This window comes from Corvus cornix, chromosome 4, assembly GCF_000738735.6.
Source record: "Corvus cornix cornix isolate S_Up_H32 chromosome 4, ASM73873v5, whole genome shotgun sequence".
Classification (NCBI taxonomy): Eukaryota; Metazoa; Chordata; class Aves; order Passeriformes; family Corvidae; genus Corvus; species Corvus cornix.
Window position 1 is genome coordinate 55914534 of NC_046334.1, and position 18957 is coordinate 55933490.

Consider the following 18957-nt stretch of genomic DNA (forward strand, 5'->3'; position numbering starts at 1 on the left):
CCTTTGCAACAGATGGCTTAAACATAGCCAGTCACCACGTTCCTATCAATGTGACACTGCGGCGGATTGCACATGGAGCAGATGCTGTTGCAGCTCAGTGGGACTTCGATCTCCTGAACGGACAAGGGGGATGGAAATCTGATGGTTGTCGCATCCTTCTGTCTGATGAAAATATTACAACCATTCAGTGCTACTCCCTCAGCAACTATGCTGTTTTAATGGTATGACACTGAAAAATTAACTTTCTTTCTGAAACTTAAACATGTTTCAAGATACAATTCCGTTTGGTTTTTCTCTTGTGTTAAGGAAAACAAGCATTCCCACGTTCCATTTCACATAAATCTAGACATAATAAATACATCTTTAGTTTTTGCTTTTGTTGATGTAAATGTTGAAATAAGATGATGTTTAAGTGGAAATCTATCAAAGTGTAATTAATTGGATAATAACTAATAATCAACTGGATATAATAGAAACAAAAGAATTTTCATATGCAAAGTAGTATATTATAGGCAGACATTTTAATGAGTTACCTAATCAAATTGGCTTTTATGAAGTTTAGTCTAATAATGACAGGTGTTCTTCAACTGTTGCCGCTCTTTATTTTAAACTATTTTCTCTGTGTTAGATTAGATTTGTTGACTTTGTCAGTTGACCAGGAGTGTTTTCCCAGGTATTTTTTTCTTAACCAAAGACAGCTATTTCATTCTAAATTAATTGTTCATTCACTAGTATGTATGTCTGTTACCAGAAGACATCACTGGAAATGGAAAAAAAACCAAAACACTTAGTAACTATGAAAAACATTTTTGAAATACTGCTGAAAATATATCTAAAATCTAGTCTAAGCATATTGGCATCAATAAAATGGTTAACCAGTTTTGAAATACGGTGATAGAAGAGACACTTCCTTTTAGTGCTCCTCAGCTGTGAAGCTGAATTTCCTCTTTTTCTGTTCTCAGAACTCTTAATTTCAGAATTTCGCCTGGGAAGCTTCCCTTTTTATAGATGGTGACTGCTACCCTGCTCATCAGAAATCACCACAGATGCTAAATGATAAAATCTGATGCATAATTAGGGTGGGCTGGTAGGAGGCTGAGCAAAATATTACAAAGTTTAGGAAATACTGTTAAGTGTAAATTTGGTATGGGTTTTGTGGTAGTTAATTTGTTCTATGTGGAATTAAATATGTTTTTATATAATCATACATGGAAGAAAGAGGGCTCCTTTATGATGATCAGTGGATTAGAAGTTGATAGGGAGTTTAGAAACTCAGATTTTCAAAAATCTTCCCCTGAAGAGAATTAAATGGTAATTTCCAAGCTAAACATAAATAAAATTGATTTACATGACAAGCTTTTTAAAAGTGCTCAAAGAAAGCAACTTTTCACTTTACTTTTGAGGGTACTGTTTAAAATTACTTTAGACTTTTACAATCATATAGTTCCTTTCTTGGATATTTTTAAAATATATAATCCTTTCCTAAAATTTAACAGCATTTTCTAAAATAGAATTAAACTTCATTTGTATGTGTACTATGCATATAAAGAGAGATTATGCTTTAAATTGGTCACATTTCTGCTGCTTGAGGAGGAAAAATGAAAAGCATGTTCAATCTGCTTCCGTAAAGACTATTTCTGAATTAATACATGGTAAGATTGTATGATTATCTTCTTGTGAATTATAAAGAGAACTGTTGACAATCAAAAATCAAGGAAGTTGGAGAAAGGTGCAGTTTTCTTCCTTTTCTATCAGTAGCTCTCATTGTATACTTGCTCAAAACTGATATTCCTTAAGTGTTTAGCTACTTTCTAAAATGTTAGGCTGTAGAGACTGGAGAGGAGGGGGTAGATGGACTGGCACAGAATAACACTCATCTGACAGATGTTCTTTGCACACAGATAATACACTGCAGAAACTCTGGATGTCTAAGTGGCTGCTAAAAAAGGTTTTTGTAATGTCTGTCCAGATAGTAACCAAAAAAGCCATAATAGTCTATTTCACTTCTAGACTCCCATCACGTTGTGAAAGTCTGGGTTCTGGTCTTGGGCTCAGAGGAAGTTCTTTTGGGTTCAGTTTTAGAAGTTTGCTCTTTAATCCAGCAGTTGTCATTAACATCGAACACATGAAATGGCAGTGGCAGGGGGGACCTGAACATGGTGGCTCATCGTCCTGGCTGGATGGTGAATGACTTAACCAGATCTATTTCCCTCTGTTTTAATCTACTTTACTTTAGTTCGTATATGTGTAGAAGAAAGCAATTTGTAGTGTACTGACCCTCTTCATACATTTCAGAACATAATGTAAAGTCCTCTGATAAGGAAACACATCACTAAGTGCCTGCTTTTCTGATCTAGCGATAGGCAGTTGCAGTTGTAAAACTTTGTATTTATTTGGAAATTATCTTCACCACTGTTCTTAATAATAGAAGAGATAAGGAGGAGGCTCAGCTGAAAACTCATTATTACAGGCTGAAGAGAGGAAAAAAACCCAGCAAAAGTGGTTGAGAAGAAGCAAGAGTTCTGCTAATTGGCTATAACCCCCCCCTCCAGTATTCTTAATGCCATCACTTCTGTTATTGTACTGTCATTCTTTTTTACTTAATAATTATTTAGGATCAGTTTAGCTCAGAAGTAACATTATTAGCTCCTGTCACTCCTACTAGGTCTGATGAAAAATGTCATTGCAACACATAAGAATTCCATTGACTTATTCCATTGGTTATTGGGTCAAGGCCTTGGCTATCTAGGCAAGGCATATTGAGTTTTCTCAGATACTTTAGAAGATTATTGTAAATCTTGCGATTTTGTAGCTCTCATTCTTGAAATTCACACCAATACATACATGACATCTTGTAACATGACACCAGTCTGGAAGCAGCAACCAGAATTGTCCTACAGTTTCTGTTGCCTGGTACTCATGGGCCAGGTGTGACAAAACATTTGCTTGTGCTTGTAACAGCAGTGAGTTCCCAGGGATCCCCAGCTGCATAACAACCAGGCCATGGGTAGTGTTGAAATCAGATGACACTGGCTGCCTAAGGCATAATATCATATGATCCTTTTCGAGGTGCCAAAGAAAACCAGATAGATAAGAATCAAACTGACAACCTGATTAAATTAGTTTGAAATGAGGTTGTTGAGTTACTTAGGAATAACGAATTTATATTCTGATGAAAGAACAATTGAAGGTATGGTGAAGAAACTGTTGACTCTTAATTTAATTGTAAGCCTTAATTCAAAAACTCTTGCTGTCCATGAAATCAGATTACCCATCTTAAGCTTAAAAATATCATGGATTTTTCTCAAAACAGACTCAAACTTCCTCCTAATCTTTTATTGCTCTTTCCGAATGGCAAGTTTTCTCTCCTTTTCCTCAGGACGCTTTTGAACTTTGCCAACTCCAGAGATTTTAGAGTGACTCAGAATTATAGGGGAGAGACTTTTCTGTATCGTGTCCAGTCCAAAAAACTATTTTTAATAGACTTTCTTCACTAACCATAGCTAAGTAAATTTACTGTATTTTGTGCTGGAAGGAACTACAGTTTCTTTTGAGTTGTCATGTCATGTTTGTGTCCCTTCCCCGCTCCTGGAACTCTAGTAAATTGTAACTGCTTCCAAACAGAATTATTTCTTCTTTTGAGTAAATGAAAATGTTGTTCCAGGGTGGATTCAGAAAATTTAATTGATTCTATAGAGCTGTTGAATTCTCTTAGAATTATCAACGATCTATTCTGGTCAAACAGTAATCATAGAATAACAATCTGGTAGGAACATCTGGTGCCATTTGGTCCAGTTAACCTGCTCAAAGTTTGACTGCCTTCAAAGTCAAGTCTTACTGTTCCATACTGTTCCAGGTCATATTCAGTCAAGCTTTGAGTATGTCCAGGGACACAGACTCCCTGGGCAGTATGTGACCACTTCAGAATTTTTCTCCTGTATCTAATCAGAATTTTCTGTGTTGCTGATATTGTCAGTTTCCTTTCATCAGTGGATGGTTCAGGTCCAAGAAGAGTTTTAAAGAGCTTGACTTGGTCTTCTTTATACCATCCTAGTAGGTAGCTCAATATAATAATGAGATTTCTCCCCTCTTCCTTTTCTTCTTAAATATAAAAGACATCTTCAGCCTCAGACACTGTATGCTTCAGCCTGCTAATCATCCTGGTGATCTGTTAGACTTGCTCCATCCAGTATGTCAGTGTCTTTCTTGTGCTGGGAGCCTCAGATTGAGAGTTCTGCAGGATGGTCTCTCAGTGCTCAGGAGAAGGGAAGGATCATCACTCACCCATTTGCTGTGCCAGTGCTCACACAGCAAAGTGTGGCCTTGGGCTACAGGTGACACTGCTGACTTGTGGTCAGCTTTTGTCTGCCACTAACTATGGCTGTTTTCTAATCAGTCCAATGCCCAGCCTCTACTTTTATGTGCATGGGGTTATTCCATCCCAGATGCAGATCTTTTAATATTTTCCTTTCCTAAATTTCATGATGTTTTATCAACCCATTTTGCTGTCTAACCAACATCCCTCTGATTATCCTCGAGTCTGTTGCTTGGTCCCCCCAGTCTGTAACATCATTTACAGACTTGCTGAGGGCACTTTCTGTAATGTTCTTTGGGTTGTTAAAGAAGATAATTACAACTGAAACACACAGTTATTCCACATCTGTACATACAGATATTTTAAGATGAAGAAAATGGTGTGTTTCTATAAGCTGCTGACCTCTCTGTATCTTCCAGAACATATGAAGTTGAACTGTTCTATAAGAATTGTGACTGCATTTATAAAGGTCAGCCAGAATAGCAGATAATTGCAGAAGAATTCTATATATAAATAATAATAAATAAATAAATAATTGGAGAGTTGTTTTGGGATGGGTGGGAAGGGAGGGAAGGCATTTCATCTAGAAGGTGTCTGTTACTTCTTGTGTTCCCTTTGTCATTCCCCCACCCTCAAAAAATAGATACCGTGGACTAATGTTATTTTTGGTTTTGTTGTTAGGACTTGACTGGAGCTGAATTATATACACAGCCAGCTGATCTTCTGCACCCAGTAATTTATGCCACTGCCATGGTTTTGCTGATGTGCCTGTTGATGATCATGGTCAGTTACATATACCATCACAGGTAGGAATCAGAATTATTAGACTAAGAAAATTAGTTTCATCATGTTTAGGACTATCTTTTCTATTTTATTAGAGAATGATATAGTAATATGCTTTCAGTGTTTTTTCCCTATAAAATTTGTTGATGCAAACTAACAGTTACAGAAGTAGCTATTTCATCTCTCTTGAGCTGAATTTAGCTCTCGTAACCATGTCTCTCCTTTAATTCTTCATTTTGCTTCATGATGAAAGAAGAGGCCATTCAAGAATAATAGTAGAATTTAACAAACTGTTCAGCCTTTTACATTTCTGTTGATGTGAAAACTTGAATCCTAAAATTCTTAAATCAGGCCCCAAATAGATGTATAAAGCTGGCAGTGGGAGGGTGTTTTAATTTCTTGGGATAAAGTCCAGAGATAGTATTTGTTTAGAAAGCATGTGGTAGTCAAACAATCATTAACAGAAATTATATGTTGTTTATCATAAGAATATCTTTCTAGTTTCTGAAAACAGTAATGTAGCTGTGTTTTATATTGTCTAATTTGTTTCTTTTAACAGTGTGGTCAGGATCAGTGTTAAAAGCTGGCATATGTTAGTTAACTTGAGCTTTCATATTTTCCTGACATGTGTGGTGTTTATTGGAGGCATAACTCAGACCAGGAATGCCAGCATTTGCCAAGCAGTAAGTAAAAATTAGTTGCTGGTTTCTTACTCCTATATATGAATATGGCCCCCTTGCCACCTACAGAACTGTAATGCTGTAAAGGCGTTCATCAAAATGTAAAATTTAGACAAAAAAAAATAATGTTTTGCTTTTAGGTCATCTAGTCCAACACCCCTGCAATAAAGAGAGACATCTTCAATTAGATCAGATTGCTCAGAGCCCCATCCAACCTGACCTGCAATATTTCCAGAGATGGGGCATGTACTACCTCTCTGGGCAACCTGTGCCTGTGTTTTGCCACCCTCATTATGAAAAACCAACTTTCTTACATCTAATATAAATCAACAGTTTTTCACTTTAAAGTCACCTCCTATCACTACATGCCCTTGTAAAATGTGGAGGAGATTTTTTTTTTCCCCCCAAAATGCTATCACAAAAACTAAGTTTTATTGGTTATTTCTGTTTTTGAGACTTACTGACTATGAAATTATTTTATAGGCCTGTATGTGGCCTTTACAGGCCATGTGAAATCTGATTTTCACAGGTATTGAAATACCTATTTCTCTTTGCTCAGTGTAACCGAAGGGGAGAGAAGTGCTTCAAGCCCCCATGCTTTCTCTAAACACATGTCCTTAGCTTTATTGAGACTCCGTCTTTTTAATGATTTACCCTTCTAAGATTTGGCCATCTCCAATTTAGTTGCAGTGTTTCAGTATAACAACAGTTGCTGCTTTCAAAAATGTCAGTGAAACTTTAAAAAAAAATTTTTTTTAATCCAGCAATTAAAAAAAATTTCAAATCCCTCGCCATAACATTCCATAGTGCTTTTTGTTTGAATTTACAGGAGTTATTAGGTTGATGGTTCAAAGTGATGCAATAAAATATATCCCTGATGTTTCTACTATGTGTGTGCACACATACACACACACCTTTGTTCTTACCTTCCTGGAGAAAGAAATTCTCCAGAAGAAACCTTGTGATACAGATGGGCTGTTTGGGAGTTGTGTGTTTTTACAGGTGACTGAAACTGGCAAAAACCCACTTGTAGTCAGCTTAATAGGAACTAAAGTGTTACCCCTTCTACGTGCATGTGCTGTCATGGCAGTGTTGGCCTGTGAATAAGGCAGTACCGGACAAGGAGATTCCCCTGTTGAGCAGAGTTTGCATTAATGTTTGGGCTGGTTAAACAGCTAATACACTTTCTTTATCTTTGCATTATGTTAAAATCTCTGATGAATGTTGGCTGTCTGTGTTTTGCCATCTGCTCCATAGTTGTCACAGTATCGTGAGTTTGCTGTTCCCTTACTTGTTTCAATTTGAATAATATCTGTAACAGGACATGTTTAATTACGTCTTTTGTAAAATACAGTTTCCTAAAGCGTATGATTGATATGTAATCTGAAACAGTTTTTCCCCTGTTATTAAGTTCTCCATGCATGGGTTTGCGTTACATGTTTTATTCTTTTTTAAAACAATAATGACTTGGCACTTAGAACAGTCATATAAAATAAGAGGGGGTTTTTTTCTCTTGAACTGAGCTTTTGAAAATTTCAGCTTTATGTTGATTTGTGGGTTTAATGATTACTATAATAACTCAGTAGAAAGGAAATATTTGGGGGTTAATTGTTTTTTTGTTGTCTATTTTTGTTTTAAGGTTGGGATAATTCTCCATTATTCCACTCTTGCAACAGTACTGTGGCTGGGAGTGACATCTCGTAATATTTACAAGCAGGTAACCAAAAAAACCAAAAGGTGTCAAGATCCTGATGAGCCACCTCCTCCACCCAGGCCTATGCTGAGGTGAGTTGTTTGTTTCTGTGTCTGTATTTCCCAAGTTGCTACATTTATATTCTGACCAGAATATGTAATAAGTCACTATTCTTCAGTTCTCTCAAGGTCTTTAAAGTTCCTTTCATATTTTTCTGTTTCTCAGTGTTTTCTTAAGGAGGATGAGCTGAAAGACTTGGTCTTGGTGTGTTTCAGATGCAATGCTGGGTTGCTGATTTGCAAATTAAAAAATTGGTAGTGTTTCAGCATCACCACTGAAAGTTTGACTTCAGGACCATTAGGACTTTAGATAGCAACACAACCTATTAAATTGTCAGAAGAAAGAATGTGGAGAACTGTTACCACAATTAACAAACACTGCAATTTAAGTAAATAAAGTTTAATATGTTTTCCAAAGATTGTTTACAAATTATTTGAAAAATAGGGTTATCACTCATAATCAAATGAAAATAGTGTTCTTTGTGAGGCATTCCTCCTTGAATTTTCATTTCTGAGATCCCACAAATGAGACAAACTAATTATCTATTAAATTCACTTATGTGAAATGTTCTTACTAGAAAATACTGACATAGCTTGTTCACGTTGCCTCCTGAGCTGCTGCATGTTAATTAAAACTGCTACACTGAAATTCGCCACAAGGTGGCAGAAACTGATTAACTTTGATTAGTTACAGGCAAATATTTAAAGAGCTTGATTTTTTAAGTACAGAGACTGCAGAAAAACAGAAGTGCATTTCTGATTAGCGTCAAGTATCATTTTCAGTACTACATACAAGCATTTTTTTATCCTTTATTATTTGTTATGAAGTTTCTCCTCTGGAAAATGTTGTAGTAAAATTACCAGCCTCACAGGCTCAGCTCTACACAGACATACATGAACTTGCTTTTTTAGGTCTGAACACCTCATCTCTGACACTGGCAGTAGCTCCACAGACAAGTATCCAAGACAAGAACAGAGCAAACATGCTTTATATTTTTCAGACTCAGTGTCCAACTTCCTACAGATCAGGAATTTCCTCAGTCAGATAGATGTGTGATGTTTTTGTATGGAAGGGCCACCGAAGAATTTTTTTTTCAGTTGTCTTTTAAATTTAGTCTCAAAATAAAACTGCCCACAATGCAGTACCTGTACAAAGATTTGTTTTATCTGGCCAGCTCCTGATTGCTGCATCAAGATACAGAATACACCAATGTCAGAATCTGATCTTCGTAGGATTCAGCAACTAAATAATAAATTCAGTTCATCTTGTTTTCCAAGAAAGTCATAATTTGTTTTAGACTGTTGTTTTGTGTCTCAAGTGAGAGAAGAGTTATTTCTGGTGAATTATCAGAAATGCACTGGAAAAGTCCAGGACCACCATAATAGGTGTCTCCTGTTGATAAAAAACAAGCGCTCACCCGCATGTCACAGTAGGAGCTTTCACTTGTGTGTTCTGATCTGAATTTGGACTGGATTAGTATAAGCTGCGGGACTGAGTGCTGTTAATTTTGATTATCAGTAATTACTGATCTGCCCCTAATGAATTCAATGGGAATTCATAGAAATCAGAATGAAAAGTAAGATACTCCAACAACATAGGCCCTTTTTCTTCTTGAAAGTATACAGTTTTCATTAATACCACCACAGAGAAGCAGGAACTATACTGTAAAATTACAGAGTCCATTAAAAATAAAAAAAAAAAAAAAAACAACTGCCATATGCCAAACCCCTCCACCCAAAAAAATTTCAAGTAACAGTGTATATAATATTAGGCAAGTTCACCTCTGGAACAGGACATAACACTTAGTATTTTCATTCTAAGTTTCCTTACTCTTTTCCAGCAGTTTATAACTTCTGATTGACAGCTTTTGCTTCTTCCTTATAACACTGTGTACTTTTGTTCAGTGTCTGTGAGTGAGAGGTGGGAGTGAGCAGCTGTGAGAGAGAGGCAGCTTACAGCAGGAGGAGAAAAACTGTACTGAGGAAGACTTAGAAAACAATTGATGCTACCAAAGCCCAAACCTGATGCACCCTATTTAGTTTCATAAAGAACTTGTGTGTTTCCAAATCCTGGAAAGCTCTCATTTCCTTCATAGTGACTGGAAAAAATCCATTTCACTTAAGCAGCTACTGATAAACTGGTTTTATTTTTTAGGTTCTACCTTATTGGTGGAGGGATCCCTATCATAGTTTGTGGAATAACAGCTGCAGCAAACATCCGAAATTACGGCAGCAGACCTAATGCGCCTTAGTAAGTAGCCTATAAGTGAGAGCTCTGTCATAAGATTCCTTAGGCTTGCTTGTCTCTGAATACTTGTTGCAATTAATTCTGATTTTTCCAGAAAATGTAGCACAGACAGGGTCATTTCAATGAACTGAAGAAGTATAAGTGACTTGTGCAAAGATATTAATTTATTCTTTGGTTTGTTTCTTTTGCAGTTGCTGGATGGCTTGGGAACCTAGTTTAGGAGCATTTTATGGACCTGCTAGTTTTATAATTTTCATAAACTGTATGTATTTTCTCAGCATATTCATACAACTAAAGCGTCACCCTGAACGCAAATACGAGCTGAAGGAACCCGTCGAGGAGCAGCAGCGTCTGGCCACCAACGAACACGGGGAACTGGCCCATCAGGATTCATTGTCAGTGTCCCTGGTGTCCACATCTGCTTTGGAGAACGAGCACAGTTTTCAAGCACAGCTTCTGGGAGTGGGCCTTACTTTGGTTTTGTATGTTATGCTGTGGATCTTTGGAGCTCTGTCCATCTCCCTGTATTATCCTATGGACCTGATCTTCAGCTGTTTTTTTGGGGCAACATGTTTAAGTCTCAGTGCCTTTCTTATGGTGCACCACTGCATTAACAGGGAAGATGTCAGGCATGCTTGGATAACAACTTGCTGCCCAGGAAGGAGTACATATTCAGTGCAAGTAAATGTGCCACCTTCCAGTTCCAGTGGAACCAACGGAGAGGCCCCGAAATGCACCAACAGTAGTGCAGAATCCTCATGCACAAATAAAAGTGCATCAAGCCTAAAAAATTCCTCTCAAGGTTGTAAACTAACTAATTTACAAGCTGCAGCAGCTCAGTGCCACCCTACTTCTCTGCCATTGAACACAGGTCCTCAACTTGATAACAGTCTCACTGAACATTCGGTAGATAATGATATCAAAATGCACGTAGCTCCACTGGAGGTACAGTTTCGGACAAACGGACACCCAAGCCGGCACCATAAGAACAGGAGCAAGGGCCATCGTGCCAGCAGGCTCGCAGTGTTGAGGGAATATGCCTATGACGTTCCCACGAGCGTGGAAGGAAGTGTGCAGAATGGCTTACCCAAAACTCGCCAGAGCAACAGCGAGGGCCACTCGAGGAGCCGAAGAGCCTATATGGCATACAGAGAACGTCAGTATAACCAGTCCCAACAAGACAGCAGTGATGCTTGCAGTACACTTCCAAAAAGTAGTAGAAATACTGAGAAAACAATAGCTACCAACAACAAAAAAGATATTCTAAGGAAACCAATAGCGGCTGAACTTGAAAACCAACAAAAATCTTATGGGTTAAATTTAGCCGTCCAGAATGGACTTAAAAGCAGTGGACAGGATGGACCTTTGCTCACTGCAGACAGTACTGGTAATATTAGAACTGGGTTATGGAAACACGAAACTACTGTGTAGCATTGTAATTCTTTCTGGGATGAATCCATATGAACTGTGATTACACATTCCTTAAAGCTATTAACACTTTTAAAGACTGTTTACAGACTGTAGGTACTTTATGCAGGGAGGGAACAAAGCAAAAAATTTTATGCATTATTACCTTGTCTGTTCTTACAAAGCTGAACTCTTGCTTGGTATTTTGTGAAATTTTTTCTGAAGTGTCAGTCTTGAGAGATGCAGAACACAACTTTGTATATTTTTTTTACCTGTAACCCCGCAGATGTGTCCACAACACATTTCAAATTTGTATTTAAATGTATAATAAATAGTATTTTCCCCAGCAGCCCAAAGTTGCACTTACTTGTTGGGTTTTTTAAATATTATTGCACTGAATGTCATATTGATTTTACTCTTTCATTATCTGAAACTTTTGAGCTTCTGTTACTAAAGAAAATACTGAAGTTACAATTTCCTACACTTAAATTGTTGACACCTCAGTGTAAACAAGATCATATTTTGTATCATCCTGCTGCTGTGACCAATTTGAAGTTGTAGTTGCAGAGTGGTGCTTGAGGTTGTACCTGTTTCCAGCACTTATACAAATTTTGCTAAAGTTACGTGTATTAAATAGCAAAAAATGCTTCTGCATAATGTAGTACTGGTACCACAACTCAACCTTAAGCAACAAATGGAATTGGATTGTATATACTTAGTTAGTTGGTTACCCACTGCCAACTTGTCTTTTTGGGTGTTTTGCTTAAGTGTATCTGAGTCATGATACAGATCTAACATTGTCCATACTCAAATACTGTGTTAAATAATTGATAAACTTGTTCAGATATGTTTTAATTACTGCTTGCCAGATTTACTGCAGCTTCTAGTTGTCTGTTTGGTAGTCTGAATTAATCTTGGATGCATTGTACTAACCTCTGCAATAGGACAGTGTTGCTAGAATTTGGGTTCTATTTTTACTTATGGGTAGTTACCATTTAAGAATTCTTTCAGGAACATTTTGACAAGTGTATGACTCAGTTTTGATTGCTTTTCTATTTCCCTGGTTTCAAGAGAGGTAGCTTTTATCTTGTATCCAGCCTTACAGTTAGCATAAGGATAGACACTCAAAAAAAGGAGCTCATGGGTATTACTAAAGAAAAGAATTTTAACTAAATACACAAGTGTATATCAAATATGTTTTAAATCTATTTGATAAAGTATCTAAACATCTTAGACAACTGACTGCTTTGTAATTGCTGTTTGTGGGTTGTTACTTGGTGCAGGAGGGTTCCTTTTGGTGACAGAAATGCAGTTTTGGATGTAGAAGTCAAAACCAGCAACTTGATCCTATTCCATTCCAAATACTGCAAGTTATGAAAACCGAATTGCAGACAGTAGGTGAATGTAAGGAGATGTGCCAGGAGAAGCAATCAACTCTGAGATGAATTTGTATATTACACAACTAGGAGCAATCCATATATAGTAGCTCAAACTGAGATACTCATACATTATATTTAATCAGGTGTTTATACTGTGCTTTTTTTAATAGTAACAAATGTATGTACTCATGCAAATAATTTAAGCCTACTTTTTATCTTTAAGATTATAGTGGTAGAAAAATGTAATCCATGTATAACACGGAAAAACGTCCAAACAGTCCACAGATAATTTATTATCTGAACAAGGTATGGTAGGGACTTAAGGTAGGATCAGTTACGCTTAAAAATCTACTTGCCCATTGCTTTTAGCACTTGCCCTGTTTTCATAGGTTTGCTTGGATCCAAATATCAGTTTAGTAGTTCTTGAAACTCACCTTTAAAATTAATTCTATGTGTAATACTTCTGCATAGCTTGATAGTTTGCCCTGTTTTGATGAGACAAAAAAATTAGCTTTTCTCGTAGTACCTAATAAACTCTGACTAGCCTTGGTACAGGCAGGGTCATTAATGTAAAATATTTCTTACCTCATTACTCTAATAAACATGCTTAGTTCACTCACTGCTATATACATAGCTACATTTGCTTTTCATGTAACAAGTACTTTGGCTCAGATGATAAATTAAGACATTGTTCTCTGATATAGTCTTGACAAACACAATGATACTTTCCATCTGCTGTATTTTTCATGAAGAATCTTAAGTTGAAAGAATTTATGTTACTGAAACGTGGAAGGCAGGTTATTAGACTCTGTAAAAGGGGGGATATTTTATATAGTATCTTACTAAGAAAGAAGCAGAAAAGTCTTCAGGTTTTTTTTTATCTTCCTTCCTAATAGTGTAAAGTAAGCTTATTTTCAGAATTGTAATTAAACTTCATATGAAAAACCACCTATATCACTCCAATGCAAAAAAACCCCAAACCAAACAAAAACCAAACAAAAAACACCACAAAAAGCTTATTTTGGCTTTCTGTGGATCAATGTGAGAGTAACTACCATCATTAATCAGAGATATAAAGGAAAGTAACACAAAGTGGGGGCAGTTTGTGTTATCTACAGAAAAGAGGCTACTAGAGGCAGCAGTAGTTAGGGCTGGTTGTTACCATGACAAAAGTGTGTATTTGTGCAGTCATACTAGTGGCAGCAGCAGACTTTGAAAAACAAGTGTTGTGGATATAGAGGAGGAGGGTATAAGCACACCCTGGTTTATGGCTAAAAAGGTTTAGGTGGTTTTATCATAGAATGTGAAGGATTGGAAGGGACTTTAAAGATAATCTAGTTTCAACTGCCCCTGCCATGGGTAGGGACAGCTCCCACTAGACCAGGTTACTCAAGGCCATGTCCAACCTGGCCTTGAACGCTGCCAGTGATGGAGCCATCTGCAAGTTCCCTGGGCAACCTGTTTCAGTATCTCACCACCTTCAGAGTAAAAAATTTCTTCCTAATATGTAACCTGAATTTTCCTCTTCCAATTTGTGCCCCTTACTCCTTGTCTTGTCACTACAATTCCTGAAAGAGTCCCTCTCTGACTTCCCTGTAAGCCCCTTCAGGTACTGGAAGGTGCAATGTAGTCTCCACATAATCTTCTATCTTTCTGCCTCATGTTCATTGTTAAATGCGTGCTATTGACTTGGCATGTGGTCTCATTTGCACCATAATTTGGGCAGAGGCATCTCTTGTTAATTGGATCTCATCCATTATCATAACACCTTAAATGCTAATAAATTTAAACTTTGCATAGGTTAAGAAATATTTCAGATGTTGGAAGAAACAATGACTTTTTATTAAGTTCTCTCATTTTTACTTAATTATGTTTTGACCACTTCTGTGTTAGCACTGTGCTGCTTGCTGAAACTGTTGATGTCTTGTGTTGCTGCATTTTCACATCCCTGAGCAAAGTGAAGGATTGGTTCACATTGGTTTCAGTGGGTCACAGTATCCAGGTCTTAGAGAGGTTAATAGCATAGACATCTGTGAGAAGTACTATTCTCCTTGGAGTTCAAGATTAACATATAAAACATGAAAAAAACCATCTAATTTAAATGAACACACTGAATTTTTAACCCCTGTTTTCAAAAAAGGAGAACCTGTTGTGTTGTAGGAGTTTGGTTTTAGTTTAGATGAGGTTTATATACCTTTGGTTCCCAGATTGGCTGAATATGGACATTTGCGGAGATGGAGGAGGAAACTACGTGGTGGTATCTATAAATGCAGCTGTACAATTTATTTTATACAGAAGAGTTAAATTTTGAAAACTTATATTAGTAAGATTCTAAGTATGACAAGCCCATCAACATCACAGCTGAAACTTGCCTCCACGTGAGCAGGTAGGGAATGGCAGTCCTTGGCTGGAGGTGAGGAAAAGCAGTCATCTGCCTGCTCCACTCACCTGGCCTCTTCTGAAAAGCCCTCACAGAGCTGGTGCTGCTCACCAGGCTTCTCTGCTGGCTGAGGCTGTGGCTCCCCCATGCATCGTAGACAAAGTCTTGAATTGTGGAGGATGGCTCTAGAGAGTTGAAAGACAGAAACTAAAAGGTCAGTGCAGAAATGGGCTTGCTGACAAAGCATGACTCACAGCCAGCTGATTACATGTCCGATGTGACTTCATCTTAAAAAAGCCAAACAACCTTTAATCGCCTTTAATCCCAAAGTATACAATTTGAGTATACAAATTAAGTGCTTAGCTGAATATGGCATTTTCTCTGAAGTCAGCATTTAGTCAGTAGAATAGTACTTACAAATCTTTGTAATGAAATAGATGAGGCAAGACTGAAGTGAGATAAAACTGAGGGGAAATTTTTAGTTTCTATTAGATGAAGATCCTTGAAATTTTGCACTTGATACTTAAGTACTGCATATAGTAATAGTTTCATGTACCTCTTCAAGTGGGACATCACTGATTAGCCTCAAATCCAATCATTGTGTGAATGAAAGAGAATACTAAATGTTAGTATAGATTAAGTTTTAGAACTTGATTTTAGAGATTGTTTCAGAGACATAGGTTTCATAAAATGACTAAAGACATAGTTTTTTTCTTTCTTATAAATGTTTTATCTTCTAAGTGTAAATTTCAGCTTTCACCTAGAGGAGGAGGACTTCAGCTCAGCTGCAAAGCCTAAAGGGCCTTTTATATGAATCACTATGTAATTCTTGATAGGATGAACCATTTCTTATAATACATACCTGACATTTTCACTTTATCCACTTAAAATTCTATTTGCTGACTATGATAATTCTGTTTCAGCATCAAATGCTCCTCCTGCAGCCTTTTTCCTAATCCATTGCCAGCTACAAATTAACATGGATTGTCTTCTGCCCTCCCCAACAGCCTTCTACATTGTGACAATGTGGAGCAGCTTTCTGAATTGTTTGCAGCAATTTCCCTTTAATTCACAAATGAAGAAGTCGTTCCTATAAGGCAGAGTCCAAATCTGAGCAGCAAAAATCTTAAGTATGCAGGGACTGTATTTCATCTATTAGCTGATGGTGTTTGTACTGGATGCAGCTGGTGAAATAGAAACATGTAGGAAGGACAGTTTCCTTCTTAGGGGAGGAGGCATCCTTGGTAACATCTGGAGCTGCTGAGCAAGATATTTAAAATAAATACTTGGATGTAGTGTGCACCTAATCATTAAGAGGCTTATCTGTAAAGGTCCCAGACACACAAATTTGACAGGCTCTTCAAGGAATTGTAAGACATAAACTTGTCAATTCTATTGACACATAGCACTTAACTGCATCAGGCCACAGTTTCATCTTCAGCTTTTATGGGCTGAAGATGTACTACTATTATGAATTTCAAGTTAAACTGTACTTGAGTTTAATCATGGCTTGATAACTACAAGGCACATAGTGTGTGCAGGGAAGATTTCAATACAAAGTAGAAGAGAATAGTTGAAAAGACACCTTTATTAATACAGTTGCAGATATAAAAATATCTTCTCAGGCCAGTACAGTCTCCAAGATCTGATAAACAAAAATGAGTGCAATCAGCAGTACTCTGCTCCTTCCACATACAGGTAATGAACAATCCAGATTGCCCTAAAATGCTCCCAGTTTGGAGTGACACAGAGTTGGCCAGTACCTCTCAGCTGAAAGATGACCTGCATGTGGGAACCATCACCAGTATATGGACACATCCCTGGTGATGACTTACATTGTCCTATCCTGTGAAATAATGTCATCTGGTTATCCCATAGCTGAAGTTTTATCTGAACCTTGTGAACAACATGAATGAGCTTTGGAAAAAAAGCCTCATTTACAGTTAAAACAGTTGCACGTTAACTGGTTTCCAAGACATGCCATCTTTCCATGTAAATGCAGGCAGCTGCACAATGGTAACAGCACGTAGTGTCAGCTGTTCAGTCCATGGCTCAGCTTTCCTGTCACCTTCAACAGCCATCTTTTTGACAAAACTGGTTTATACTTAGAGATTTTTCTCATCTTTATGTAAGTTAGCTACTTGGCAAGTTTAATTCTTTAAAGACACCAGCTCAACTGGTGTGATTCCTCTTGCCTGTTACATTTGCCACCTTATATTTAGTGTTCCTGGATTAAAAAACAGGAAAGAAAGCCAGCTTAAGTCTTACTCATTAGTCTTGTAAAGAACTCCTAAATATCCTCATGTATAAAGGAAGGCTTGGGGAACATGAGCAAAATATTAATACTGCTTAATAGGTAAAAATGTCTTCACTGTGGTAAAGATGAACAGATGAAGCTGCTCTGAGGTGCCCTAGGAGTGCCTAGTGTCTAGACATGGTGATAATGCTGGAATTTAATTGCTGACATCTGACAGTTCTAATTCAGCTCCTACCAGCCTCTTTTTGAAGCTTTTGTCTGCAAACATGCAGGCAGACCCAGGAGTGTCATGAAAAAATTACTTGGAATAAGGTTACATGCCAGAAATACCACAGCACTTAATGGCCAAAGCCATCCACGGGGTGATCTGTGTTCCCAAAACACTGTGCTTTAGAACAGTGTAATTACCACAGTCCTAGGACTAGGGTAAAATTATTTCTTCCCTGCTGTCGAACAGTTTAGGTGCAACTTAAATTTGCCGATTTGGAGATTTTCTTCTTTTCCCTGCCCCCATGAAGTTAACAGGTAACAGCTGTTAACTCAGCAAGTTGGTAGCTCAGTTTGTCAAACACATATGTCAAGGATCTTTCCTAATAGGAAATTTTCTTATTTCCCAATATACATCTTTTTTCCTAAAGATGTGTATTCTAATGAGCAAAACCCAAAAAGCCCACCCCAAGTCCCCTGCACACCCTTCCCCTTTCCCTATGGAATACTGGCTTCTGCTGCAAGGTGGCTCCATATAACTGGGAAGCATTTTACAAAACTTTCTTCGTTACTATTGAAATAAAAGCACAGATGATAAATTTCTGCAAGGCCACATGAGTTCTTCTGTTCACCTGTGTAAAGATGATGGGCTCTATGGTAGCATGGTATCATTATGAGTCTGGACTAGAAATGTGAGAGATTGTCTGAAGATGTTTCTAAGACCTGCTATATTATTCCTGTTAATTTTCTTAGGTGTTTCTGCTTTTTAACAAGTATCACCTTAGCCTTGTCTTCTCTAGTGAATACTAAATCATCATTCTTAATGCACAGAAGAACGCCTAGAGAAAATAAAAGCCCAACCCTTTTACTTCTGAAAGCACATGACAGAAATTTTAAATACATGCCTACTTGCCAACGTAACTTAAAATAGGCTGATTATGTAGCTCTATTTAAAAAAAAAAAAAAAAAACAAAAAAACCAAAAAAACCCACAAACCTCCTTAAGGAAATTAGTTCTTCTTTTCAAACCATGCCTGCTGAAAAGATCCAAGTTACTGTTACAGTGTATTTTTGCATTAGGGTAAGTTTTTCAATTTATTGCAGAATAGATGTCCAGAGCTACAAAGCTGTAGAGAATGCTTTTTAATGCTCACACCTTGTCTCCTGTGCTCTGCCATTTCCATTGCATGGTCTGTGCAGATGAAATTGGAGTGCTGTCAGGCAGGCATTTTGAAGGGGAGCTGCTGGTACCATGTACCTTGTGATAATGAGGCCCCAACTCCTTGTTTCACAGATGTGGAATCTCAGTGATCCAATGCCTCACACTAGCCATAATCAAATCCAGCCTTGGCAGTCACAGTTGCCTGCTAACTGTAAGGTATTGCTCACCCAGAATAGCATGCTAAAAATTCAGCAGGAAGAAAATTCATGCTCATTTCCATACAATGAACATAAGATGCAGAGTACAGTATTCCATCTGTCTCAGCTCTCCTATTTACCTCCAGAAGTATAAGCTCCAGTGGCTTCGTACTTTCAAAGAGTAAAGAATT

At 37.4% G+C, this 18957-nt stretch overlaps 1 protein-coding gene across 2 annotated transcripts in view; it reads left to right on the forward strand.

Annotated features, from left to right (window-relative positions):
• Positions 1-18376, forward strand: part of ADGRA3 (adhesion G protein-coupled receptor A3) — a 61100-nt gene extending 42724 nt beyond the window's left edge. The window contains exons 14-19 of one of the 2 annotated variants that reach the window (XM_039550804.1): positions 13-221; positions 4997-5121; positions 5658-5781; positions 7418-7563; positions 9686-9781; positions 9970-18376. In XM_039550804.1, coding sequence (XP_039406738.1) covers positions 13-221; positions 4997-5121; positions 5658-5781; positions 7418-7563; positions 9686-9781; positions 9970-11209 — 1940 coding nt within the window. In that variant the 3' untranslated portion in view covers positions 11210-18376. The remainder of the gene's footprint in view (positions 1-12; positions 222-4996; positions 5122-5657; positions 5782-7417; positions 7564-9685; positions 9782-9969) is intronic. The other variant, XM_010401841.4, reaches the window with a different exon arrangement.
• Positions 18377-18957: the final 581 nt, after the last annotated feature.